Raw genomic sequence first — 27,220 nt, forward strand, 5'->3', positions numbered from 1 at the left:
AACCAAGTTTTGTGGCAAACTCATTTGATAGCAAATTTTTTAATAAAGATTTTATTTGTTTATGAGAGACACAGAGAGAGAGAGGCAGAGATGTAGGCAGAGAGAGAAGCAGGCTCCACTCAAGGAGCCCCATGTGGAGTTCGATCCCAGGACTCCAGAATCACACACTAGGCCAAGGGCAGGTGCTCAACCGCTGAGCCACGAACCCTCCCCATTTGGTGGCAAATTTTGACCTGAGTTTACCTGAGGCTATGGATAGTCTATATTTATCCCACTTACTGTGAATAAACAGGTTTTGCTGCAGAAGTATTGATTGCAGAGTGTTGCCCCAGAATCTCTGGGGGTCTCACATGTACTGAGGAAGGGAAGAGAGCACCTCTCAAATGTATTTGAAACAGTGCTGGTTTTATTTCTTGCCTAGCTAGCAAAGGAGAAATTGTAGCAGAACACAGCCTCCCTGAACAAAGCAAAGAGCTGATCTTATATAGGTTTTTTTTTTTTTTCACCAAAGCACAGCTGTTGCTGATTGGGGCTGCTTTCCAGGATTCTAGATTCCAGTTACTTATTCACAATTTGGGATTAAGGCCAAATAACTGTCAGTCTTCCTATTTCTGTTTTTGAGAATTCGGAGAATAGGAACTTTAGTCACTTTACCCTGTTCCCTCCCTAAATCTGAAAAACCCTCCATCCTGAGACACCCCTGGTCCGAAAGGCTCAGGTAAGGAACCTGCAGACCCGAAGCACTTCGAAGTCCTGGGTTATTGCAGCGGATTTAATTCATCTATGTAAAATAACTGGAGAGCTCGGTGTAGCGGGCAGGTTTTATCATAAACAGGGAAAGTGCCTGCCACTTAAGCATCCGTTTAGCAAGTGTGTCAAGCACCTACTTTAGAGTAACGCTCTGAGAATACAAGATGAACAGGGGACTTGATCCACTGCTGAACTGTAAAGTCTGATCTTTTTTCCCCCCTGGGTCTCTGGCGGAAGTGGTCGAACCACAGGACTTGTCGTGCAGGCGCGGGAAGGCGCTTCCCCGCAAGGGCCTCTTCTCCTTGCGCTCGCGCCCTGCACCCGGGCCACCCAGGTGCATCACTGCGTGATGTCGGCACCGCTGCCCGCCTCCCTTCCCGCCCCGCCGCTGCAGCCCCGGCTCCAGCCCCGGCTCCAGCCCGCGCAGCCCCGCGCAGCCCCTCGCTGCCCCGCGCTGCGAGCGCGCCGGGCCCCGGCCCCCGCCCCCACCCCCGCGGCCTGGCGGCCCCGCCCCTCCCCACGTCGCCCGACGCCCCCTGGGGGCGGGGCCCGGGCGCGCCCCGCCCCCCACGCCGCGCGCGCACGCCCCGGCGCCCTCCGATTGGCCGTCGGGGCCCGGGTTCCTCCGGCGCAGCGCGCCTCCCCCCAGATTTCCCGCCAGCAGGCGCCGCGCGGGTTCCTCCGTGCCTGTAGTCGCTCGGCCAGACACAGCGGTTGGGCCTCGCCGGCCGTCGCTATGTCGCGACAGAGCACGCTCTACAGCTTCTTCCCCAAGTCTCCGGCGCTGAGTAATGCCAACAAGGCCTCGGCCAGGGCCTCAGGTGAAGGCGGCGGCGCCGCTGCCGCCGGGGCCTCCCCTTCTCCCGGCGGGGATGCGGCCTGGAGCGAGGCCGCACCTGGGCCTGGGCCGCTGGCTGGCCGCGCGTCGCCGCCGGAGGCGAGGAACATCAACGGAGGGCTGCGGAGGGCTGCCGCGCCTGCGGCCCCCGCCAGGTAGGGGGTGGGGCGCAGCGGCGGGACGCGGGACGGGGGGAGCCTGGGGAAGGGAGGGCTGCGCGGCCCGGAGGAGGTGGCCGTGCGCGCCTGGCCGGGAACCTGCAGGGGCTGAGTTTGCACCCTCGGCGTTAGGGGGCGTAGGTGGTAAACAGGGTGGGAGGAGGGAGGCGGGGGAGGAGACGGGCTCCCCCGGGCGGGAGGCTGGGCCCGGGGGGGGTGCGCGGCGCTCGGGGTCGTGGGGAGGGGGGGCGACGGGAGCGGTGGGGGCGGGGCGGGAAGAGAAAGGAGCTCCGCACGCGCCGCGCGGGGTGCGCACGGGCGGGGGGGGCGGGGGCGCGGGGGCGGGGTGGTGCCTGCCTGCGGCGGGGGAGGGGTGGCGGGAAAGAGGGATGCCTGCGGGGGGCGGGGGGGCGGCGAGCCGTGCTCGCTCCGAGCTGGGACCGTGAATGGAGGGCCGGCCGAGCGACGGCCGGCGAACACACTTGATTGTTTGGCTTTGAGCCTCGGGCGCCTGGAGCTTGCGGGGCGGCGGGCGGCCTGCCGGGGGGTGGGGGCGGCGAGCTGGGCGCCCGGGGGTGTGTCAGGCCGCAGGCCGAGGGCCTGATTGGCCCGAGTGAGGTTGCAGGGGCGGGGCGGGGGGGGAGCCGAAAGTGCTGGGCTCGGCCGGGTGGTCCCCTAGGTAGGCCCGCAGGCACCCAAACAAATGAAGGATTCCGAGGCTGTGTTCATCTTGATACACGTTTAAGTGTCGTGTGAAGTTGGAAAAGGTGTCCTTTCAGGATGCAGCGGCCCTTCGACGAGGATTCCGTGGGAGGATGCGGCACCGCAGTATTTTGGAATCGAGAGAGGGAGTGTGGAGGCCGGGGTGCGGCCCGGACCGGGGGCCGGGGGCCGGGGGCCGGGAGGGCTCCGCGCCCCGCCTGCCTGTTCGGGGCTGCCCGCCGCTCGGCCGGCCTTTGTCGGGGCCGCGGGCGACATTTTGAGAAGCTCGCGTTTTGCCGCATCGCAGGTTTTGCATGAGGCACAGAGTGTAATGGTAGACGCCGGAGAGGATGGAGGGGGAGAGGGTCTGAAAAAGTGAAGGACTCCCTCCGAGGCTGGACAGTCGGTTAGTGGTTCTGAGCCACTCGAGTGTTCGGTGTCCTGCGGATTCGCTAAGCGTCCTCACGGTATTGAGTCTCCTTTAAGCGACCCTCGGAGGCAGTGAGTTGAACTGTGTGGCTGTGTGAAGAGTGGTAGGATATGCCTCTGGCCGATTATTTTGAGCTTTTTTTTTTTTTTTTTTTTTTTTTTTTTATAGCAGTAGACACAACAGAAGTTCTGAAAATACTACCTTACTCTCTGTTAAGGGAAGTAGTTTATAAAGGAAACCTCCATTTGTAAGGATGTCTCCTGCTCTGAACCAGAAGAGAAGGAAGGATGACTGAATCTGGAGAAAGGCTCACTAATGGAGACGGTTCTGATTTAAATCTGCATAACAACCATATTCCTTGTTTGCTCTTCTTAGCCTGTCCACACCACCACCACCGCCCCGCCCCATCTTTCTTTTTGTCTTAGCAGCAGATGGTATTTAAGGTGGTGACTTGGGCTCTCTCTGGGAGTTACTCCGTTTTCCTTAGGATCTCCCATATATACATAGGGGGTATACGTGTTAAACTTTGGTTCAGTTTTCTCTCATTAATCTTTATTACTGAGGGGGTCTCAGCCAAGAACCCAGAAGTATAGAGGAAAAAACATTTTTCCTCCCCTACATTTGCATCCTCTGTAACAGACTGTTTTTCATAAAGTTTTCATCATGAGACATGCATGATGTATAGTTAGGTTTACTTAAACATGAATTGATTATTCCTGGATCCATGCTAAAAGGCCTTCATTCAACAAATGTCCATGTACCTACTCTTCCAGGCACAGAATTAGGTATTATGGATCCTGGATACAGCCTTGTATAGGGCAAGCAAAAAGGCACTTTTTTAGAGCAGGAGCAGAGTGCACGAGCTCTGTGCGCTTTGGTCAAGGGAATATATGTGTCAGGATAGGCTTTTGGCTCTTCAAAAGGAAACCCAGGACACAGATAGGAGTTAGTTAGGCTACGGTGGGAGTAAGGGGGTGTTAGGAAGCTGGTTCAGAAATAAGGTCCTGCAGATTGTGGATAGAAGGAAGAGAACAGATGGGAGACTTGAAGAGGTATGTAAGATCTAGTTATGAACAGGCTGATGGGCCACAACGACATTTGGACTTTTTCTGAGGGTCAGTCAAAAGCTTTAAAAACAAGCATCTTTTAATGTTGGTCATATACATTTCCTCTGTGCTTAAATGTCTCACGTTGCCTGTTTCAGTTTTTTTCCCTAGTTCCTTTTTTTTTTTTTTTAATTTTTTTATTTATTTATGATAGTTACAGAGAGAGAGAGAGAGGCAGAGACACAGGCAGAGGGAGAAGCAGGCTCCATGCACCGGGAGCCCGACGTGGGACTCGATCCCGGGTCTCCAGGATCACGCCCTGGGCCAAAGGCAGGCGCCAAACCGCTGTGCCACCCAGGGATCCCTTTTCCCTAGTTCTTTGCAGTGGTGTGTGATGCAAAGTCTTTTTCCACTCTGGGTCATCCTTTTGTTCAGCGTATGACATCTTTTGAACAGAAGTTACTAATGTAATGTCAAGTTTGTCAATCTTTTTTTTTTTTTAATTTTTATTTATTTATGATAGTCACAGAGAGAGAGAGAGGCGCAGAGACACAGGCAGAGGGAGAAGCAGGCTCCATGCACCGGGAGCCCGATTGACAGGGATCCCTGTCAATCTTTTTCTTTATGGCTTATGCTTCTATTGGTTTTATTTTTTTATTTTTTTTTGTAATGATACTTTTATTTATTTTTAAAGATTTTATTTATTTATTCATTCTTGAGAAAGAGAGAGAGGCAGAGGCAGAGACACAGGCGGAGAAGCAGGCTCCATGCGGGGAGCCCAACGTGGGACTCGATCCCGGATCTCCAGGATCACGCCCTGGGCTGAAGGTGGCGCTAAACCACTGAGCCACCCAGGGATCCCCTTCTGTTGGTTTTAAGAAATCCATAGGGGAGATTGAGGTTTTAGAAAGCTCACTCTGGAGGTGCCTGGCTTGTGACTTGATCGGTGGGGTCATGAGTTCAAACCCCACATTGGATATAGAGATTACTTTAAAATTGGGGTGCCTGGGTGGCTCAGTCACTTAAACGTCTGCCTTTGGCTCAGGTCAGGATCCTGGAGTCCTGAGATTGAGCCCTGCATGGGGCTCCCTGCTCAGTGGGGAATCTCCTCACCTGCTCAAGCTCTCTTTCTTTCTCTCAAATAAAATCTTTAAAAAAACAAAACAATCTTAAAAAATCTCACCCTGGCTGAAATATATTTGGTGGGGAGATCTATTGATAATAGAGAGAGCATGTGGATAGTGGCAGTGGGGGGTAGGATTTAGAAAAGTTGAGAGCAAAGTGCTGGAGCAGGCCGGTGTTGATGTCGATAACTGGACGTAAGAGCAAGGAGGGAGGCAAGATGGCATCATTTTGAAGTAAATGGTTATAAGAAGAGGTAGCAGGAGGGGGTACCTGGGTGGTTCAGGTGGTTAAGCTGCTGGCTCTTGATTTTTGTATCCGGTCATGATTTCTGGGTCCTGGGATGGAGCCCTGCATCGGGGTCCAGCTCAGCCTGGAGTCCCTTGAGGAGTCTATCCCTTCCTCCTCCCTTGCAAGCATACATGCATGAGCTCTCTCTAAAAATAAATCTTTAAAAAAGAGAAAGAAGGGTAGCAGGACATACATGTACTCTAGGCCTGTTTCTCATCCATTATTTTTTCTGTAGTTTATTAAGATTATAATGGAGAGAACTTTAAGGTTTTGACCACTTAAATCTGGCTTTTTAAAATATTATTAATACAAATCTTAGCTAGTTTATTTTTTACAATCTCACTTCAGTGCTAATTGTCTCTCTTTGTTTGAAGTGTATGCCCTATTCCCATTCACAGACAAGGAATGTCAGATCTGGCAAATCTTTTTTCAGCACCTTTATTTAAAGGCAACTATCTTAAAAAAAAAAAAAAGGTAACTATCTGCACTAGTTGTATGTAGGTGCTTTCCTGAGAACTTTCATACAGTTAAACATTTATAGCAATATATTTTCCCAACTAATAGCACACGTAATGTTATTGTTGTAATAGGAAAGAATTTTTTTTTAAGATTTTAAAAATTTATTTATTCATGAGAGACACAGTGAGAGAGAGAGGCAGAGACATAGGCTGAGGAAGCAGGTTCCCTGCAGGGAGCCTGATACAGGACTCTCCCAAATTCCAGGATCACGCACTGGGCTAAAGGCAGACACTCAACCGCCGAGCCACCCAGGTGTCCCAAGAGGAAAGAATTAAAAAAAAAAAAAATTAAGCTCTTTAAAAAGTATCCTGTGGACTCAGTTTCACAGACCTACCTTGTTTTATTTTTTTTTTTAAGATTTTATTTATTTATTAATAAGAGACATAGGCAGAAGGAAAAGTAGGCTCCCTGCAAGGAGCCTGATGTGGGACTCGATCCCAGGACCTTCATGCCCTGAGCCAAAGGCACATGCTTAACCACTGAGCCACCCAGTGCCTTAATTTGTTTTAAATGATATAATTAATATAAAAAAGATATTAAAGATGCTCAACTTGTTATAATTTGGTCTGTGGGAGCCTCTTTTGAGCTGACTTTTATGACTTTTTAACATTAGCTCGGGGCTTTTGAAACCATTAATTCTGATGACTTTTCCCTGCACTAAGGCATGAAATTAAAATTAAGCTGCTCCACCAAGAACCTGGTTTCCTTTAACTTCTTTCAGGTTTCTTTCTAATGCTATTTAGAATATAGTACTAGATGCCAGTTTATACCGTAGACCCTAGTGCATAAGTGATGGGCCATAGTTAGCCCAAGCTGAAGAAGGAAAAGGTGTATGGACAGAGGTGTACTGGTAGGTAGGTATTGTAGGGGCCTCTGAATTAATTGCTCTGATTAGTTATTTGAGGGCAGGGAAAGTGTGCTCTGATGGTCCACCTTGAGAGTTAAGTGCAAAAGCTGATAGCTGATTTTCTGAGGTTGGTTTGAGAGTTTTCATGTTATGACTCAGTGTTTACATGTACAAATTTTTATTAGACAAACAGTTTATTTTTAATTGCTTTTGGAAGCAAATTCTAGCAGTACTTTTGTATCTACTTTTTTTTTTTTTTTTTTATGTAGATAACTAAAAAAGTTGATTATGAGTTTGGGGCACAACCAGTCATTGACACCAAGATTATAGACTAAGGAGAAAGCAATGTGATTTTATTTTATTTTTTTGAAAGATTTTTTTTTTTTTTTTTTTTTTTAATTCATGAGCGACAAAGAGGGAGAGGGATCCCTGGGTGGCTCAGTGGTTTGGCACCTGCCTTCAGCCCAGGACCTGATCCTGGGGTCCCAGGATCAAGTTTCACATCGGGCTCCCTCCATGGAGCCTGCTTCTCCCTCTGCCTGTATCTCTGCCTCTCTCTGTGTCTCTCATGAATGAATAAATAAATCTTTAAAAAAAAAAAAAAAGAAAGAAAGAGGGAGAGCCTGATAAAGGACTCAATCCCAGGACCCTGGGATCACGACCTGAGCCAAAGGCAGAGATGCTCAACCACTGAGCCACCCAGGTGCCCCAAATAATGTGATTTAATTAATTATTATTTTTTAAAGATTTTATTGGATTTGCATAGGGCTAATGATCCTTGTTAATACAGTTATACGAAGAGGGAAAGATGTTAAGATTGTCAGAAAGTATAGCCAAATAATAGAATACAGTAAAGTTAATATATGACTGTAGGGCAAGTTTTCAAGTAGAGCCAGTGGAATAAGTGGATGTGATTTTCTAAGATTATTAGGCTCTTTTAAAGACTAATGTATGACAGATTAGCAGGTATTCAAATTATAGCACATTCTAGCTTGATTCTAGCTTGCATTATATTTCCATACTTTTTTTTTTTTTTTTAAGATTTATTTAGGGAAGCCCGGGTGGTTCAGCGTTTAGCACTGCCTTCAGCCCAGGGCGTGATCCTGAGTCCCCTGATCGAGTGCCATGTCGATCGAGTGCCATGTCGGACTCCTTGCATGGAGCCTGCTTCTCCCTCTACCTGTGTCTCTGCCTCTCTCCCTGTCTCTCGTGAATAAATAGATAAGATCTTTAAAAAAATATATATTTATTTATTTATTTATTTGAGAGCGAGCATGAGCAGGGAGAGGGGAAGGGAGAGAGAATCTCAAGCACATTCCATGCTAAATGCAGAGCCCAACTCTGGCCTTGATCCCACATCTTAGGGGTTGTAGGATTATGACATGAGCCAAAATCAAGTGTCAGATGTTTAACCAACTGCACCACCCAGGCTACACCTCCATATTTTAAAATACAGTATGTAGTGTTGATAGGAAACCTGAGTCTTTGCATTGATTAAAATATGTTCCTGGGGATCCCTGGGTGGCTCAGCGGTTTCCCGCCTGCCTTTGGCCCAGGGCGCGATCCTGGAGTCCTGGCATCGAGTCCCGTGTAGGGCTCCTGGCATGGAGCCTGTCTCTGCCCTCCCCCCCCCCCCCCCCCCCCGTCTATGTTTATCATAAATAAATAAAAATAAATCTTTAAAAAAATATATGTTCCTTTATTTTAAAATGCATTCTTTGGAAACCATACAGCTACAAGAAATTAAAATTTTAAAATTACCTATAAAGAATTAACATTTACCCACAAAATCAATAGCTTTAAAAACTTTGTTAACATTAAGTGAGGAAAAACATTTATTTTTAACGATTGTATTTATTTATTCATGAGAGACAGAGAGAGGCAGAGGAAGAAGCAGACTCTATGCAGGGAGCCCAATGTGGGACTCAATTCTGGAATCACACCCTGAGCCAAAGGCAGACGCTCAACCGCTGAGCCACCCAGGCATCCCAGTGAAGAAAAATTGTAATGAAATGTTTAAAATACTGAGTTTTACTATATAGTCTATTTTATTTTATTATTAATTTTCAGAGAGAGCCTGCAAGAGCAGGGTGAGGAAGGGGCAAGGGGGAGAGAGGGAATCTTAAGTAGGCTCCACATCCAGCATAGACCCTGACTCAGGGCTCCATCTCATGACCCTGAGATCATGACCTGAGCTGAAATCAAGAGTCAGAAGCTTAACCAACTGAGCCAGGGGCCCTTACACTGTATATTTTATTACCTGATGAATTCTCTTTGGTTGGAAGCCACTGTTTGCTGGACCAGGGTTTTTATTTATTTTATTTTTTAATTTTTTTTATTTTTTTTTATTTTTTGGACCAGGGTTTTTAAAGTGTCCCTTTTATTTATTTATTTTTAGAGATTTACTTTATTTATTTATTTAAAGATTTTATTTATTTATTCATGAGAGACAGAGAGAGAGAGAGGGAGGGAGGGAGGGAGGCAGAGACACACAGGCAGAGGGAGAAGCCTGCTCCATGCAGGCAGCCCCAGGATCACGCCCTGGGCTGAAGGCGGTGCTAAAGGCTGAGCCACCCGGGCTGCCCTTAAAGTGTCACTTTTAGCATTAGAGGAAATAGTGCATAGTAGTAATTTTTTTTTAGTGTTTGCATTTTATAATGTACTGTCAGTTGCTAACATCAGGAAAGTTAGGTGATGTGTAAGATTCTTTAAGATTGTGTGGTGATGTTGAAAAACAGATTGTTGGAATAGTTCATTTTAATTGTATAGATTGGGATTTACTTCAAAACTGTTAACCATTGTAATTAGCTTTTACACATTTTTTTTCTGTAGTGAGTTATGTACATTTGCATTGCAAAATAAATTTAAAGACCTTTAAATTTTTAAATTGGTTACTTGGAAAAGGATCTAATCATTTTGAGGCCTTTGAACACCACTGTATGGTTTGTTTTACAGTTTGCACTACATTTGTACAAATGAGAGTTTGAAGGTAACAGTGTCTTAGTTTAAGTTATTTCCTTTGGGATAAAACTGGAATGAACTTTTTTTTTTTTTTTTAATTTTTATTTATTTATGATAGTCACAGAGAGAGAGAGAGGCAGAGACACAGGCAGAGGGAGAAGCAGGCTCCATGCACCGGGAGCCTGATGTGGGATTCGATCCCGGGTCTCCAGGATCGCGCCCTGGGCCAAAGGCAGGCACCAAACCGCTGTGCCACCCAGGGATCCCTGAACTTAAAATATTTTATTACATAGTAAGTTAGGTGTAAAGTAAAAAAAATTTCCCCATGTCTTTTGGGTCTCAGAAACTTGAGGTTACTCTTGATTACAGATAGAAAGGAACTTTTAAGAGGCGGACATGCCATCTCATTTTTTTTGCTCAAGAATTTTGATCTAATCATGCAGTTTCTCTTGGAGCCCTTAAGACAACTGAGATTCATTCCTGCAAGTGCTCTGTTGCCTTATACCAGGCAAAATAGGATTTCACTGGTTTTGAGGCATCCCACTCTTTTGAACTTCAAATGTACCACCAAGATGTACATTCTTGTCACTCATGCACTAACTCCATTCTTGATAATTTTTAATTTTCATAAAATATGTAATGAAACAGTTCAGCACTTAGTTCTTACCCTCCATAACTTATCCATTCACAGAGGCAAGAAAAATAGTTCTCTTTAATTTTACAAACGAAGAACATTTTTTAAACCTTTTCTCATACTGCTAAGGCTCAGGGATCATCCACATATATTTAATACGTAGGGCAGGACTGCCCCAAACTAGCCAGTGATGGAGTTTAGGCTTTGCTACGTACACACAAAAATCTTACCTGAGTATCTTTTAAGGGATTTAGTTGCCTTTAAGAAGGGCAGCCAAGGGGCACCTGGGTGGCTCAAGTCATGGTCCCTGGGGTCTGCTGTTCTCTCCCTTTCCCTCTGCCCTGCATGTGCATGCTCTTGCTCTCTCACATAAATAAAATATTATAAAGGGGGGGGCAGCCAGGCTTGATAGGTATCCCTACTGGTCCCCCTTTCAGAAAAATCTACTTGGATAATGCAATTTGAGGCCTGATGTCTCAAGACTATACAGCTAGAAATCTGCTTCCTGAGGGAGAGGACTGAAATAATAACGTACTTATTCTGGCCAGTCTTCTAAGAAATATGGTCAGGGTTCAGACTCAGAATTGATAGTGTCTTTAGGTAGACAAGGTATTTCCCTCCTTTAGCAGCAGAAATAAGAGTACAGCTTTAGGGTAGTCTCTGGTACTAAGGTACAAAGAAAGCTTGTGGTTTTCTGATACTTGTGATAGGCTTTATGTGGTTAAGTGGCTACCTGGCCAAGAGTTCATGGTAAGACTGCTTGACAGTAGGGAGGCTTGTAAACACCATTCTGCACAGCTATAAGGGTCTTTGTCTCTTCTTACTGGACATATTAGGAAGAAGGGTAGAAATTAGAATTGTACAGAGATTCCTATTTGAAGACCAATATGTGGTGAGGTTGCTGGCAATATTTATAGATTTGTTCATGTGTAGGTCGCTGTAGATTCTGTAAGTTAAGAGTGCACATACCGTAAAGGCCCTTGAGAAAAGCCCCAGCTGAAGTCATGCTGTTGTTTTTCTCTTCTAATTGTCTAGCCTAGGGGTTTCCTTTTTGTTGTTGTTGTTTTCTTTTTAAGATTTTATTTATTTATTCATGAGAGACACAGGCAGAGGGAGAAGCAGGCTCCATGCAGGGAGCCTGATGTGGGACTTGATCCTAGGTCTCCAGGATCAGGCCCTGGGCTGAAGGCAGCACTAAACTGCTGAGCCACAGGGGCTGCCCAGCCTAGGGGTTTCCATATTCACATTTTTGAAGAAAGGAATACTTTAATTTCATGATTGGGTCTGAAGAAAGTTGCCCCAGTGTATTAATGGAAGCTGTTCTAAAATGTTTTTGTTTATAATGTACTTACTTTACTTTAGCATTTATTCAATGAAAACCTTTAAGCCAGTTTAGAAAATCTTCGTATATAGTACTTGTAGAATTTATTAGTTATTGTGGCCTCTCCATCACTGAGAGACTCTGCTGTATGTAGTCTTTACTTTTTTTTTTATTAAATTTTAAATTTTTTATTTTATTTTTATTTATTTATGATAGTCACACAGAGAGAGAGATAGAGGCAGAGACACAGGCAGAGGGAGAAGCAGGCTCCATGCACCGGGAGCCCGACGTGGGATTCGATCCAGGGTCTCTCGGATCGCACCCTGGGCCAAAGGCAGGCGCCAAACCGCTGCGCCACCCAGGGATCCCAAGTTTTAAATTTTTTTAAAGATTTTATTTATTTATTCATGAGAGACACACACAGAGAGAGGCAGAGACACAGGCAGAGGGAGAAGCAGGCTCCCTGTGGGGAGCCAGCCCAATGCGGGACTCAATCCCAGGACCCCAGGATCATGCCCTGAGTGGAAGCCAGAGGCTCAACCACTGAGCCACTCAGGCATCCCTAATTTTTTTCTTTTAAGAGAGAGAGCAGGAGAGAGCATGAGCATGTAAGTGGGGAAAGGGGCAGAGGGAGAGAGAATCTCAGGCAGGCTCTACACCTGATACAGAGCCTGACCTGGGGGCTTGATCTCCCGACTCTGATATCATGACCCAAATCAAGAGCCAGGTGCTTAACTGACTGCTCCATCCAGGTGTCCCTATTATGTTTTAATTTTAGTTTTGGTTAGTTAACATACAGTGTTCTATAGTTTCAGGTGTATATCTTCTTCTGCTCCCCTTACTCTCTTCTTTCCCTTTCTCAGGAAACCTTCAGGGCCAACTTAATTTTCCTGAAGATTGAATCTTTGTTTTTGATTCTACAGGCATATATGTTAATTATGTGAGGGGCACATTAGCCACTTCTCTGTTTACTTTTTCCATAAAACTAGATTTTTAGAGGTGGGGGTTAGTAGTGTACTATGTAGCTTTTGAAGTGTTAACTGGAAAAGATCCCAAGCAGACTCTAAATATTTATTATCATTAGCAGATTACGTAGTATACTTGGTATTTTATTAATAGCGTGGGTCAGGTCCTGTTCCTGCCCTATTGTGGTATATAGGTGTGATACATTGTAATTTGGAGAGCATGTACGTCTGTGCCTTTTTCTTGTTAGCAGTATTGTACCAGAATTTGGCCATAGGTTATAACTTGGAATGATTCTGAGAAATAGTTTTTCATCTTAGTACCAGAATTCATTACATTTGTATTTGTCTTAATATGTTAAGTAAGCATTGTGATATTTGCTTATGTTTTTAAAAGTGACTTTAACATCTGATCTTTTTTATTATTTATTTTTTTGGATATCTGATTTTTTTAAAAAAAAATCATTTATTCTAGAATTTCTGTTTGAGTATTAATGCCGGAAAACTTCAAAGGAGTGTTAACGATGCCTTCTTTGGAATTGCTTATTTGTAGGTAATTGCCTTTAATGCAGCTTAACCAAATGTTAACCAAGTTATGTATTTCTTTTTTGGCAACAGTTCTTGTGACTTCTCACCAGGTGATTTGGTTTGGGCCAAGATGGAGGGTTATCCCTGGTGGCCTTGCCTGGTTTACAACCACCCTTTTGATGGAACATTCATCCGTGAGAAAGGGAAGTCTGTCCGAATTCATGTACAGTTTTTTGATGACAGCCCAACAAGGGGCTGGGTTAGCAGAAGGCTATTAAAGCCATACACAGGTAAGAGAGTCCACTCTGCAGTGTGTGTGTGAGAGAGAGAGAGCATGTAAGAGAGCAAGCATGCAACACAAGAGCACAAGTGTCTGCATCTCCCATACAGTGAAATTAAGTGTATTTTACTCCAATGACTTAGGAGTGGCAGGGTGAATGCTTCCAGCATGGGAAAAAGACACAGCGGAGTGGAGTTTTTATTTCTGTCTTTTCAGTTGACTTACGGCAATATCATTCCCTTAAAGGAAAAATATTTTCATGATTAGATATCATTTGGGCCACAATACCAATTCAGGCATGAAAAGGGTAAATTAATGGTGCCCCATCTTCAGAGATCCAAGAGAAAGTCAGTGCAGTGAGGATATGTAGCATATAGATCAGTGACATTGTCTAGGGCAGATGGAGATGTATGCTTACCTGGCCTTTTTTTTTTTTTTTTTTTTTATTTATTTATTTTTTTAAATTTTTATTTATTTATGATAGTCACAGAGAGAGAGAGAGAGAGGCGCAGAGACATAGGCAGAGGGAGAAGCAGGCTCCATGCACTGGGAGCCTGATGTGGGATTCGATCCCGGGTCTCCAGGATCGCGCCCTGGGCCAAAGGCAGGCGCCAAACCGCTGCGCCACCCAGGGATCCCTTACCTGGCCTTAAATCCTCCCTATGAGCACATCTGAGTTGAGTTTCACATCAGACTTCTGGGCACCATAACTTCCTTTTCCCAGGCCCAGCTTTCTCATGTCCTAGATAACCAGGAGTCCTGCCTGTGCAGCTTCACTTGGGCCAGGGGAACCTATCAGTTGAATTACACAGTGCATGCACACTACATGCACTTGAGCATGAGTAAGTCCTTATCCATTATCCTTAGAATCTCTAGGCTAGGATGTTAACTAAATTCATTGTTTTGGAATCACAAGAAGGGTCCGTTTCCCAGAACTCTATGGGAATCCTGCTTTTTGGTCATAGTGCTTATCCATAGTGCAGGGCCAGGAGGGCACACTGAAGAAAGTTCAGTCTACATGAAAATCTTACCTGTAGGATGTAAACAGAATATGGAAATTTGGTTCTATCTTCCATATTAATTTGCTGCATAATCTTGGCCAACACAATAACTCACATACTGTTTACTCACGTGCACACACACAAGTGTGGGCAGGGAAGGGGGATTAATCTTAAGCCCAGGGCTTAATCTCAGGACCCTGAGGTCATGGCCTGAGCTGAAATCAAGAATGGGATGCTTAACTGACTGAATCACCCAGGCACCCCTAATTTTGAGATTATAAACAAAGGTTTGGCAACATGACTTTTAAAATACCCAGAGTTTACATTTTGTTGTCATTATTTTGTAAAGGCCACCCCTATTGCATAATGCCTTTTGCCCTTTCCGTTCCCAAATTGTTGTAATGGCATGGATGAGAAAAGTAGGTTTTTAATTCTTTGGGGAGGGGGGCGCTTGTCTTAGAATTGTCAAGTAGTTTGCATTGGGTTTTGGGGGAATGATGATGTCATTAGATAGGTGGGCAGTGAGTGCAGCTGCAAAGAGGCACTTGAAGTTAGGAGCCACCCTCCAATGGACTTGATTGTTGCAGTTTGTACTGCTGGTGCCACTCTGTAGAAAAATGGGAAATTGTACCTTTATTTCAGGTAGCTCACTAAGTTGCTAATGTAATGGCACTTCAGGATGTTCTGTTTTGATATACAGTGGAAAAAAGGAAATAATGTAATATTTGGATGCATTAAATTTAGACAAGTTCAGGTTTGCTTTCTAATTATATTTGGTCAGAAGAAAACAAAGACTTATCCATTAGGCCTCTTGGGAAAAAAACCAAACTGTTTTGTGCCATTAGATTTGTGATTAACTTCATCTAATTTTTTGCTCAATGGACAAGTGTGTCATTTAAAATTATAGCTCCTGGGGCACCTGGGTGGCTCACTCAGTTGAGTGTTCAACTCTTTGTTTTGGCTCACGCCTGATCTTGGGCTCCTGAAATGGAGGCCTAGGCCCCACTCAGCAGGGAGTCTGCTTAAGATTCTCTCTCCTCACCCTCTGCCACTTCCCTCACTCAGCATGCACACGCTTTCAGATCTTTTAAAAAATAAGTAATTTAAATAAAAAAGAATAAAGTAAGAGTTTTCACCTGAAAAGAAGACAATTTGATTCAACCTTTAAAAAAACCATTCCAAGTCTGAACTTGGTTATCATTCAAAAATGTTAGTATCCTTACCAGTAGGGTAAGGATACCTGTTTTTGTTTGTAATATACCCTTTAAATTACCTTGGGGATAAACTTAGTATCATAGCTTCATTTAACTGAAAGTGTAGTTTTTGCTTTCCTGAAGTAAAAAAAATTTTTTTTTTTCTGTACAGAGGGTCTCAGACGCTTTTTAAAACCTCTCATGCTTCACCTGAGGAGTTGTGCCGCCTTATCTATTTAGGGTCAGGGTCCCAGGTCATTAGAAGAGAGATGAAGTAGTCATGGGTGACCCAGCAGTTAAGGCAACTTCAAGGAGGTAAAATAGTTAATAAAAGCTTCACTGGTAGTTTTCCCCTGGTAATTCCTTCTTTGTAGGCTTTATCAGTCTTTATCAATCAGAAATAATGGAACATTAAGAACTGTTTGATTCTTTTCATTAAGACAGTTGTACATTGAGCCCATTACTTAGTTAACTGTTCTTATTTATAAATAAGATTTGCTTCATAAGAAATATAAATTAAATCTATGTATTAATTTTTTAGGGTCACAATCAAAGGAAGTACAAAAGGGAGGTCATTTTTACAGTTCAAAGCCTGAAATACTCAGAGCAATGCAACGTGCAGATGAAGCCTTGAATAAAGACAAGATTGAGAGGCTTGAATTGGCTGTGTGTGATGAGCCCTCAGAACCAGAGGAAGAAGAAGAGATGGAGGTGGGATATTGTTAAATAGTCCGTTGTTAATTCTGTTGGAGAGTGATAGAAAAGAGGGATGGGATATATTAAAGGGATATTCCCTTGTTTTATTTATATGTATTATTATTATTTTTTAAAGTTTTATTTATTTATGAGAGACCGAAAGAGAGGTGCAGAGACCCAGGCAGAGGGAGAAGCAGGCTCCATGCAGGGAACCCGACATGGGGCTCGATCCCGGGTCTCCAGGATCAGGCCCTGGGCTGAAGGCGGCGCTAAACCACTGAGCCATCCGGGCTGCCCTATTTATATGTATTATTTATGTGTGTGTGTGTGTGTGTGTGTGTGTGTGTGTGTGTATGTGCACACACTTTAATACTCATACATCCTTTTTTAATTTTCTTTTTATTTGTGAGAGAGAGTGAGCATGGGGAGAGGGAGAGAGAGAATCTTAAGCAGGCTCCACACTCAAGTGTGGAGCCCGATGAGGGGCTTGATCTCACAACCCTGAGATCATGACCTGTTCCAAAATCAAGAATCTGGATGCTTAACTGACTCAGCCACCCAGGTGCTCCAAATACTCATTCATATATATATTTTTTAAAGATTTATTTATTTATTTATTCATTCATTCATGATAGACACAGAGATTGAGAGAGAGGCAGAGACATAGGAGGAGGGCAAAGCGGGCTCCATGCTGGGAGCCCGATGTGGGACTCGATCCCAGGACTCCAGGATCGCGCCCTGGGCCAAAGGCAGGCGCCAAACCGCTGAGCCACCCAGGGATCCCCTCATTCATATACTTTTATGTAGAACTGTAGGTTAAGTTAGATTAGAATCTCAGCAGCCATTTTGCTTTAAGTTCTCAAGTTCAAACCTAGAAGACATCCCATAAGTAGTAGTACCATTTTGGTAACAAGTAATGAGCTCAGGAAAGTAAGGACATGGTGGTAAAACTGGTTATGAGGTCTGGTGGTAAGTCTCTATGAGAGTGTGGTCAAGCTCTGGAAATTAGTTACTTGATGTTCTTTTTGTTTTGTTTGTGTTTTGGATAAAAGAATAGAGGTTAAATAACCTTGAGATACAGCCTGAGTTTCAAATGTTAATGGTCACTATTTTGAGTGAATTAAATCATTTTTCTCTAATTTAACAGATTAATGAACTATACGCTTAAGAGATTCATTTATGACTAGCCCTGATTTTATGTTTTATTCTATTACAGATTGGGAATAAACAAGCTAATCTAATGGGTATTTTAAGAGAAATGAAAGAAAAATGTTTTTAATCTTATTTTTGAGGTCGAGACCAGGGTTTATAACATAAATGAAAGATTTAGAACTGGATGGTAATACAGAGATCATTTAGTCTCCTATAACTTGTGTGGGAGATCCAATCCATGATAAGTGAATGTCTTGCCCAAGAAACTACAGCTGGTTTGTGGAAGAGCAAGGACTAGAAACCAGTATAGATTGCACTGCTTTCTTATGCTGAAGAATTTATAAAATGGCAGACTTCATATGTCCCTCTGGGAGAGGTGACCCTAGAAGAAAGGTAACAGGGAGATTTAAAAGTTCCTTCCACAGCTGTTAATGAGGGCATCGTGTGTAGGTAGGTATTTGGGGTGTATGGTCTTGCTAATGGCTTCATCACTGTTGTATGGGATAAAACTGTCATGAGAGAATCACTTAATCCTGTAGTGTGATGCTACTGAAATTGATAATCTTTCAGTGAAAGAAAATAGTATCTCATTTCTGGAGCTGGGTTCTTGATACAGGATGTTGCAGCATATTGAGATACTCACAGCAGTATTGCAATTTTTCAGATTTTGTTTTGTATTTAAATAACACTTTCTTTGCCTGCCAGGTAGGTGCAACTCATTCATCAGAAAAGAGTGAAGAAGACAATGAAATTGAAAGTGAAGAAGAAGTAAGGCCTAAGGTCCAAGGATCTAGGCGAAGTAGCCGCCAAATAAAAAAACGAAGGGTCATATCAGACTCTGAGAGTGACATTGGTGGCTCTGATGTGGAATTTAAGCCAGATGCTAAGGAGGAAGGAAGCAGTGATGAAATAAGCAGTGGAGTAGGGGATAGTGACAGTGAGGGCCTAGACAGCCCGGTCAAAGTTGCTTCAAAGCGGAAGAAAATGGTGACTGGAAATGGCTCTCTCAAAAGGAAGAGTTCAAGGAAGGAAATGCCCCCGGCCACCAAACGATCAACTGGCATTTCATCGGAAACCAAGAGTGCTTTGAATGCTTACTCTGCCCCTCAAAATTCTGAATCTCAAGCCCACATTGGTGGGGGATGTGATGATAGTAGTCGCCCCACTATCTGGTATCATGAAACTTTAGAATGGCTTAAGGAGGAAAAGAGAAGAGATCTACATAGGAGGCGACCTGATCACCCTGATTTTGATGCATCCACACTCTATGTGCCTGAGGATTTCCTTAATTCCTGTACTCCTGGGATGAGGAAGTGGTGGCAGATCAAGTCTCAGAACTTTGATCTGATTATATTTTATAAGGTGGGGAAGTTTTATGAGCTGTACCACATGGATGCTCTTACTGGAGTCAATGAACTAGGGCTGGTATTCATGAAAGGCAACTGGGCTCATTCTGGTTTCCCTGAAATTGCATTTGGCCGATACTCTGATTCTCTGGTTCAGAAGGGCTATAAAGTAGCACGAGTGGAACAGACTGAGACCCCAGAAATGATGGAGGCACGATGCCGGAAGATGGCACATATATCTAAGTATGACAGAGTGGTGAGGAGGGAGATCTGTAGAGTCATTACCAAGGGTACACAGACCTACAGTGTATTGGAAGGTGACCCTTCTGAGAACTACAGTAAGTATCTTCTTAGCCTCAAAGAAAAAGAGGAGGATTCTTCTGGCCACACTCGGGTCTATGGAGTATGTTTTGTTGATACCTCACTGGGAAAGTTTTTCATAGGTCAGTTTTCAGACGATCGCCATTGTTCCAGGTTTAGGACTCTAGTGGCACACTATCCTCCAGTACAAGTCTTATTTGAGAAAGGAAATCTCTCAACAGAAACTAAGATGATTCTGAAGGGTTCATTATCCTCCTCTCTTCAGGAAGGTCTCATACCAGGCTCCCAGTTTTGGGATGCAGCCAAAACTTTGAGAACTCTCCTTGAAGAAGAATATTTTAAGGAAAAGTTAAATGAGGACAGTGGGGTGATGTTACCCCAGGTGCTTAAAGGTATGACCTCAGAGTCTGATTCTCTTGGGCTGACACCAGGAGAGAAGAGTGAATTGGCCCTCTCTGCTCTAGGTGGTTGTGTCTTCTACCTCAAAAAATGCCTTATTGATCAAGAGCTCTTATCAATGGCTAATTTTGAAGAATATGTTCCCTTGGATTCTGATGTGGTCAGTGCTACAAGACCTGGTGCTGTTTTTGCTAAAGCCAATCAACGAATGGTGCTAGATGCTGTGACATTAAGCAACTTGGAGATTTTCATGAATGGAACAAATGGTTCTACTGAAGGGACCCTGCTAGAGAAGATTGATACTTGCCATACTCCCTTTGGTAAGCGGCTTCTAAAGCAGTGGCTTTGTGCCCCACTCTGTAGCCCTTACGCTATCAGCGATCGTCTAGATGCTATAGAAGACCTCATGGTTGTGCCTGACAAAATCTCTGATGTGGCAGACCTTTTAAAGAAGCTTCCAGACCTCGAGAGGCTGCTGAGTAAAATTCATAATGTTGGGTCTCCCTTGAAGAGCCAGAACCACCCAGATAGCAGAGCTATAATGTATGAAGAGACTACATACAGCAAAAAAAAGATTATTGATTTTCTTTCTGCTCTAGAAGGATTCAAAGTAATATGTAAAATTATAGAGATCATGGAAGAAGTCGTGGACAACTTTAAGTCTAAAATCCTTAAGCAGGTTATTACTCTGCAGACAAAAAATCCTGAGGGCCGTTTTCCTGATTTGACTGTAGAATTGAACCGATGGGATACAGCCTTTGATCATGAAAAGGCTCGAAAGACTGGACTAATTACTCCCAAAGCAGGATTTGACTCTGATTATGACCAAGCTCTTGCTGACATAAGAGAAAATGAACAGAGCCTGCTGGAATACTTGGAGAAACAGCGCAGTCGAATTGGCTGCAGGACCATTGTCTACTGGGGGATTGGTAGGAACCGTTATCAGTTGGAAATTCCAGAGAATTTCATCACTCGTAATTTGCCAGAAGAATATGAGTTGAAATCTACCAAGAAGGGCTGTAAACGATACTGGACCAAAACTATTGAAAAGAAGTTGGCTAATCTGATAAATGCTGAAGAACGGAGAGACGTATCATTGAAGGACTGTATGAGGCGACTATTTTATAACTTTGATAAAAATTACAAAGACTGGCAGTCTGCTGTTGAGTGCATCGCAGTATTAGGTAAGACTTGGAACCAGCTTGTTCCTAAGGCTTTGGTTAGTCATGCCTTGTATCTTGTGCATTAAGATTTAAATCCATTGGACATTTGCCATGGAGGATATCTCTCAGCACAGGTAATGAGTGTATAGATTTGCCTCCTCACTAGACAGAATGACTAGTTTAGTTTGCCTGTAGCAATTTAAGCTATTCACTTTTTGGCCTTATTCATAAGTCTTGAATAATTGAACGGAAGACTAATGGGTTTTTAGTTTTTTCTTTTTTAAAGCAGGGGCTTTCTTCTGTTTTTGTTTTTAAGGCAGGGCTTGAACCCTACGACCTTGAGATTGTAGGACTAGAGCTGATCTCAGGAGTCATATGCTCCAATCATATGGAGCCACCCAGGCACCCCAGATTTTTAGTACTTTAATGAGGTCATTGTTTTATTATTTATTTAGATTTTATTTATTCATAGACAGAGAGAGAGAGGCGCAGAGACACAGGCGGAGGGAGAAGCAGGCTCCATGCAGGGAGCCTGATGTGGGACTTGATCCCGGGTCTCTAGGATCACACCCCAGGCTGCAGGCGGCGCCAAACTGCTGCGCCACCAGGGCTGCCCAGGTCATTTGTTTTAGATCAGATTACCTTCTCAATTGAATTTTTAGCATCTGATATTTTTTATTTTTTATTTATTTTTTATTTGAAATTCAGGAGAGACACTGAGAGAAAGGCAGAGACGCAGGCAGAGGGAGAAGCAGGCCCATGCAGGGAGCCCGATGTGGGACTTGATCCCAGGACCCCAGGATCACGCCCTGAGCCAAAGGCAGATGCCCAACTGCTGAGCCACCCAGGCATCCCATTGTTCTTTCTGATACTGGTTTTAAGCTTCTTTTTGTTAGACGAAATTAAAACTCTCCTGGCCCATCACTTCTTCGTTCTGTATTTTCAGTTATTCTCTTTATCTGTGTATTGCAAGATTTTAATCATCTTTTTTCTTTTAGCCTAATATATCACACTTTCTTTCCTGCAATTGATTTCTAAGGGCTTTGATTAATATATTTGTAATTTAATAGCTTTTTCAGCTTCATTAAATAATTTCCTTTTTCAATTTTATGGCCAATTATTTGAGCCTTTGCTGTTTTACACAGTTTAGGGTTTTTCCCTATATTTTAAAAATACAGTAACCATAGTTTACCCAAATTTATAACAGAACTATTTTGATCTGAATGCAACTGTCTGGGATAGAATAGCATCCTTCAGTTTTTGCCACATTTTTCTTAAACTAGTACAGCTTTGAATGGTTTGATGGGTAATTTAAATCTTCCCTCAACACAGGCATTCAGAATTGGTGAATTCATTTTCCTCTTAAGATTGTTTTTTATCAGTGTACCTGTTGTGACAACATTCTGCTTCTAAGAAGTGCTAGGTCCAGGATTAGGTCAAGTAAAATATGTCAGTATAGCATTTCCCTGTTGTATTTCTTAGCTTCCCCATGGCATTCCTCTGGTCCAGATGTTAAAGGACTAAGTCTTACTTTGAGGTGAGAGATTTTGGGCTGAAAATTAGTTATTTCTCATTTCACTACAAGTGGTCTAATGAAGACACAGAAAACATTTAGTACTGACTTATTTTCTGTTAATAAATGCATAAACAAAACATTTTATGTATTCTAGAGTGCCTATTGTTAGGGGAAAAAAACCCTATGTCTAAAAAGCAAGTAGAACATCCCACCCACTGAAAAAGTATTTTGGATTTTTTTTTTGTTTTTTAATTTTTTTTTTTATTTATTTCGGAAAGATTTTTTTAGATTAGTTGGGTATCTTGTGCTTCTCAAGCAACCTCAAAAATGATGAAGCCTCACTTTTACCCTCTCTTTAACAGATGTCTTACTGTGCCTGGCTAACTACAGTCAAGGGAGTGATGGCCCTATGTGTCGTCCAGTAATTTTGTTGCCAGAAGAAGGCACTCCTCCCTTCTTAGACCTTAGAGGATCACGTCATCCCTGCATTACGAAGACTTTTTTTGGAGATGACTTTATACCCAATGACATTCTAATAGGCTGTGAGGAAGAGGAGGAGGAAAATGGCAAAGCTTATTGTGTGCTTGTTACTGGACCTAACATGGGGGGCAAGTCTACACTCATGAGACAGGTAAACCGAGCTTTAAAGTTTGTTACAGAAAGTCATTAAGAATATATTAGATATATAGGCCATCCTTCCAAATAGCACATAAATTATATAGAATTCAGTCACTAGCATACTAGGAAACAAAGGAAAAATGCTTTGTATTGTAAAATTGAGAAATGTATTTTACCTTTATCAAATAACTGCCTGATGTTACGGGAAGTGTACGTTAAAAAGGCCAAAGAGGTTTTAGCTTATGATTTCTTTACAAACTCTTTGACTGGGTTGGATTTCCTCTGAGGGTAGATGTATTAATGAATGAAAATGTTGCAGGTTTGTCCCTCAGGTTCATGACCGACTTATTCAGGTAAGAAAGCACATAAAATAAAATTCATGACTTCTAGTAACTTGGAAACTGCTTTTAGAACTGCTTTTAGAAAAGACAGTAAATATCTGTTTTTATATCTGGGGTTGGCCAGCCACTGAGCTAAACATGATTTACATTTTTTTAAAGCGTTGTGGAAAGGAAAAAATGTGACCGAGACATTGGGCCCTTCACTAAAAATGTTTGCCAACCCCCCTGCTCTCTTGTATGATCTTCTACTTACTTAGGTTCACCAAATTTGCTAACTAGCAAGAGGCAGTATAGTATATTGTGCAGTGGTTTTCAACCCCATTTTCATTTATCATCAGTTGGGAGAGCTTGACAAAAGTATAGGAAGGGGTTCCATCATCCCAGATTGATTCATTTGGTCCAGAATTGGTTCTAGACATCAGTAATTTTAAAGAGCTCCTAAGTGATTGTATGTGTAGTCCTCCAGTGTTGAGAATCACTAATGCAGTGGGTTAAAAATTCAAGGCTCTGAGTTTTTTTTTTTTTTTTTAATTTTTTTAAAACTTATTTATTTATGATAGTCACACACACAGAGAGAGAGAGAGGGGCAGAGACACAGGCAGAGGGAGAAGCAGGCTCCATGCACCGGGAGCCCGATGTGGGATTCGATCCCGGGTCTCCAGGATCGCGCCCTGGGCCAAAGGCAGGCGCCAAACCGCTGCGCCACCCAGGGATCCCAAGGCTCTGAGGTTTTAAGGCCGGTTGGGCCCTATAAGCCTCTTGCTTTGCTAGGCTTCCCTTTGCCTACTTTGGATTGTGAACAATTTTTTTAAGAGTGCCTGACTCGTATATAATCATTCTTACGAAAGATAAATGTTTATTAGCTTGGCTTATTGCTTGTTTTCTGAATATCTTATGTATCCCTCTCTATCTCTGTGTTTTTTTTTTTTTTTTTTTTACTAATTGGTACTAAAGACCTTTTTCTTCCTTCATTCACAGGCTGGCCTATTAGCTGTAATGGCCCAGATGGGTTGTTATGTACCTGCTGAAGTGTGTAGGCTCACACCAATTGATAGAGTATTTACTAGACTTGGTGCCTCAGACAGAATAATGTCAGGTGAGTTTTCACCTAAGGATTTATTATTTGACCCTTCATTTCTGTAATACATCTGCCTTGAAACTTGTGTATGAGCCATTTCAAGTGGATGTTTGATTTTTCTTGTTTTTCGAAGTGTAATACTTTCAGGCATTTGAAAAGATTATTTCAAGAATTGCATAATCTCTTAATGAGATGTAACCTTTAGTACTGGGTAGGTCATGATATGAACCTAAAAGATGAAGTACTGTTTTTAAAAGATGAATGTACTGTTTTAGGATGCTAAAAAAAGATCTCCTGTGTGCTTTTTTAGGCGAAAGTACATTTTTTGTTGAATTGAGTGAAACTGCCAGCATACTTACGCATGCAACCGCACATTCTCTGGTGCTTGTGGATGAATTAGGTAAGACATTACAATTTCCATTTGGAGGCTGTTTTTAAAACTTTAATTTTTCTTGAAGATGGCCAGACCTTTCTTGAAAAAAAGTTTGCACTCACCTTTGTGTCATAGATAAAGGTCTTTGGTTAATTACCAAGGTTCTAAACTTTATTTGTAGTTGTTACAATATGAGGATGTGTAATGAGAAACTAATAGGGCATTTCTGAAGAGTACTCTTAAAAAAAGAAACACGGGCATCTGGCTGGCTGTTAGTAGAATGTGTGACTCAATTGCAGGACTGTAAACATTTGATCCTCTTGTTGGGTGTAGAGATTACCCAAAATCTTTTAAAAATAGAAAGGTGCCCTTCACCAAGGGTTGCTAAGTGCATCTATGTAGCTAAAAACAGGGCTTATTCTTTGGGTGCACAAATTGTTACTACTTTTTTTTTTGTTATTACTATTAATCCTTTCCCCCCCTTTTTTCATTCCTTTGTGAAATCTGTCTTCTGGTATAAGGCAGATGCATAATTTATGCATATTTTATTTTAATAGGGAGAGGTACTGCAACATTCGATGGAACAGCAATAGCAAATGCAGTTGTTAAAGAACTTGCTGAGAACATAAAGTGTCGTACATTGTTTTCTACCCATTACCATTCGTTAGTAGAAGATTATTCTCAAAATGTTGCAGTGCGCCTGGGCCACATGGTATGTATAAAGTGCTTATTCAAAGTGCTTAATCAAAAGTTTAGATTTTTGAGGCAATCAAGTCAGGTACTTCCATTGCTAGCACATGAATAGAACATAATAATAAACTATTTTCCTTTTTTAGGCATGCATGGTAGAAAATGAATGTGAGGATCCTAGCCAGGAGACTATTACCTTCCTTTATAAATTCATTAAGGGAGCTTGTCCTAAAAGCTATGGCTTTAATGCAGCAAGGCTTGCTAATCTTCCAGAGGAGGTTATTCAAAAGGGACATAGAAAAGCAAGAGAATTTGAGAAGATGACTCAATCACTACGATTATTTCGGTAATTATATTCGGGATATAATTTTGCCATGCAGCTGACCTTATTAAAACCATAAAGGGGGATGGTTGATACACTGTAAAAAACACGAACTAAGCCCTTTTTTTTTTTTTTTTTTTAATTTTAAGGGAAGTTTGCCTGGCTAGTGAAAGGTCGACTGTAGATGCTGAAGCTGTCCCTAAGTTGCTGACTTTGATTAAGGAATTATAGACTACATTGGAAGCTTTGAGTTGACTTTTGACAAAGGTGGTAAATTCAGACAACGTTATGATCTAATAAACTTTATTTTTTAAAAATGACCATTTTTCCATTTTCTTTCTAGGAAATTAAACCCTTTTAATTCTTATCTACCTTCTACATAATGGTTATTGAATACTCCACAATATATTAAGTCTAGATGTTATGGTACATGCATACACTTTCAGGCTGTTTATACCCACTGTCACCAATACACATAAATGGGGGGGGAGGGAGCTATGAAACTGTATAGGGCTGTATATATACTTGTCTCAGCTTAATGCAGGAAATTGTTTTTAATTTCCAGCAGTTTAGTCTAAACTGTTCAAAAAAAAACTATGAACAGAGTTCAAATACAGGACTGTTTTGAAGAGACTTTCTAAAGTGTACTTTAAAACATAGTAGTTTTTACCTTTCACAAAACTGAGTTACAAGAATACTTTTGTTTTACAGTGCATCCCTTCCTAGGAAGTCTCATTAAAACACTCACTTTTTCTAGGGGTGATTTTGAATGCTGCACAGGGAAGGGAAGGAAATAATAGTCTTAACTTTTCTTAAAGGATACCAGAAACATTGCTGGATATAATTTAAGATTAGTGTTTTCTCTTTCATAGAAAGAACGTACATACTGGGACATGAGTACAGTTACAGCAAGTCTAGGTGTGCTAACAAAACAGGGCACATTCAAGTACAAGAAGATTTGCTTGAAATTAAAAACAAACTACATGAGATTAAAGCATTAAAATCATATTTCTCAATCTGAATACATGTTAAAAAAAAATCAAAAGAAACGCAGAAGTGCTAGCTCACATTTTTACCATATTACAAAAGCAATTGGTACCCATGTCCATAAAGGCAGCAACAAAGCTGCTTGTCTATTGAAGAGTACTACTGCAAATTGGACTGCATTCAATGCTAGTTGTAAAAACACCAGCTTTTTTTCAGAAGTTGGTATCTGTACAAAATTGCAGCTTATTTCTTCACTTCTGTCCCTTCAAAAGTCTTTACACAGTAATGCTAAAACACCCAGCTTTGAGATCCTGAGTCAATATATTGCCACTTTCTTTTTGGTAGCTTGAGCTTCATAGTGTCAACTGACCTCGTGTATCCATTTTTAATACAGTCTCTTCCTGTAGCATGGGCAAATATTTTAAATCTTCTTCCAAAAAAAATGTTTTAAGTTATGATGTTAGAATGGCAGGACTTTTCTTTAGGGAAGGAATTCAGTTGTGCTGCAATGTATTAGATTCTATAGGTGGAGCAGAGTCATATAGTGTATCTGTATCATGTGTAGGCTCACCAGCTAATGTACAAGGATTAGACAGTGTTCCAGCACCACAGTCACAGAAAAACCTAAAGCAAAA

The 27,220-nt window shown here is 42.4% G+C and overlaps 2 protein-coding genes across 4 annotated transcripts in view; one reads left to right on the forward strand and one right to left on the reverse strand.

Annotated features, from left to right (window-relative positions):
* The first annotated feature begins 1,404 nt into the window (after positions 1-1,404).
* Positions 1,405-25,918, forward strand: MSH6 (mutS homolog 6). 2 transcript variants are annotated; one of them, XM_077915313.1, is made up of 10 exons: positions 1,405-1,743; positions 13,200-13,399; positions 16,125-16,294; positions 18,137-20,681; positions 22,539-22,807; positions 24,114-24,231; positions 24,524-24,613; positions 25,144-25,298; positions 25,423-25,622; positions 25,748-25,918. In XM_077915313.1, exons 1-10 carry the CDS (start codon positions 1,487-1,489, stop codon positions 25,827-25,829), a joined length of 4,086 nt encoding a protein of 1,361 aa, XP_077771439.1. In that variant the 5' UTR covers positions 1,405-1,486; the 3' UTR covers positions 25,830-25,918. The 2 variants fall into 2 exon arrangements, with proteins under 2 accessions (XP_077771439.1, XP_077771440.1); XM_077915314.1 differs by having other exon boundaries at positions 1,406-1,717.
* FBXO11 (F-box protein 11) overlaps positions 25,885-27,220 on the reverse strand; it is an 88,198-nt gene continuing 86,862 nt past the window's right edge. For both annotated transcript variants that reach the window (XM_077915316.1, XM_077915315.1), the window contains one exon: positions 25,885-27,209. In XM_077915316.1, the coding sequence (XP_077771442.1) occupies positions 27,080-27,209 (130 nt within the window). In that variant the 3' untranslated portion in view covers positions 25,885-27,079. The remainder of the gene's footprint in view (positions 27,210-27,220) is intronic.

This window comes from Canis aureus, chromosome 11 (assembly GCF_053574225.1).
Source record: "Canis aureus isolate CA01 chromosome 11, VMU_Caureus_v.1.0, whole genome shotgun sequence".
NCBI classification, from domain to species: Eukaryota; Metazoa; Chordata; class Mammalia; order Carnivora; family Canidae; genus Canis; species Canis aureus.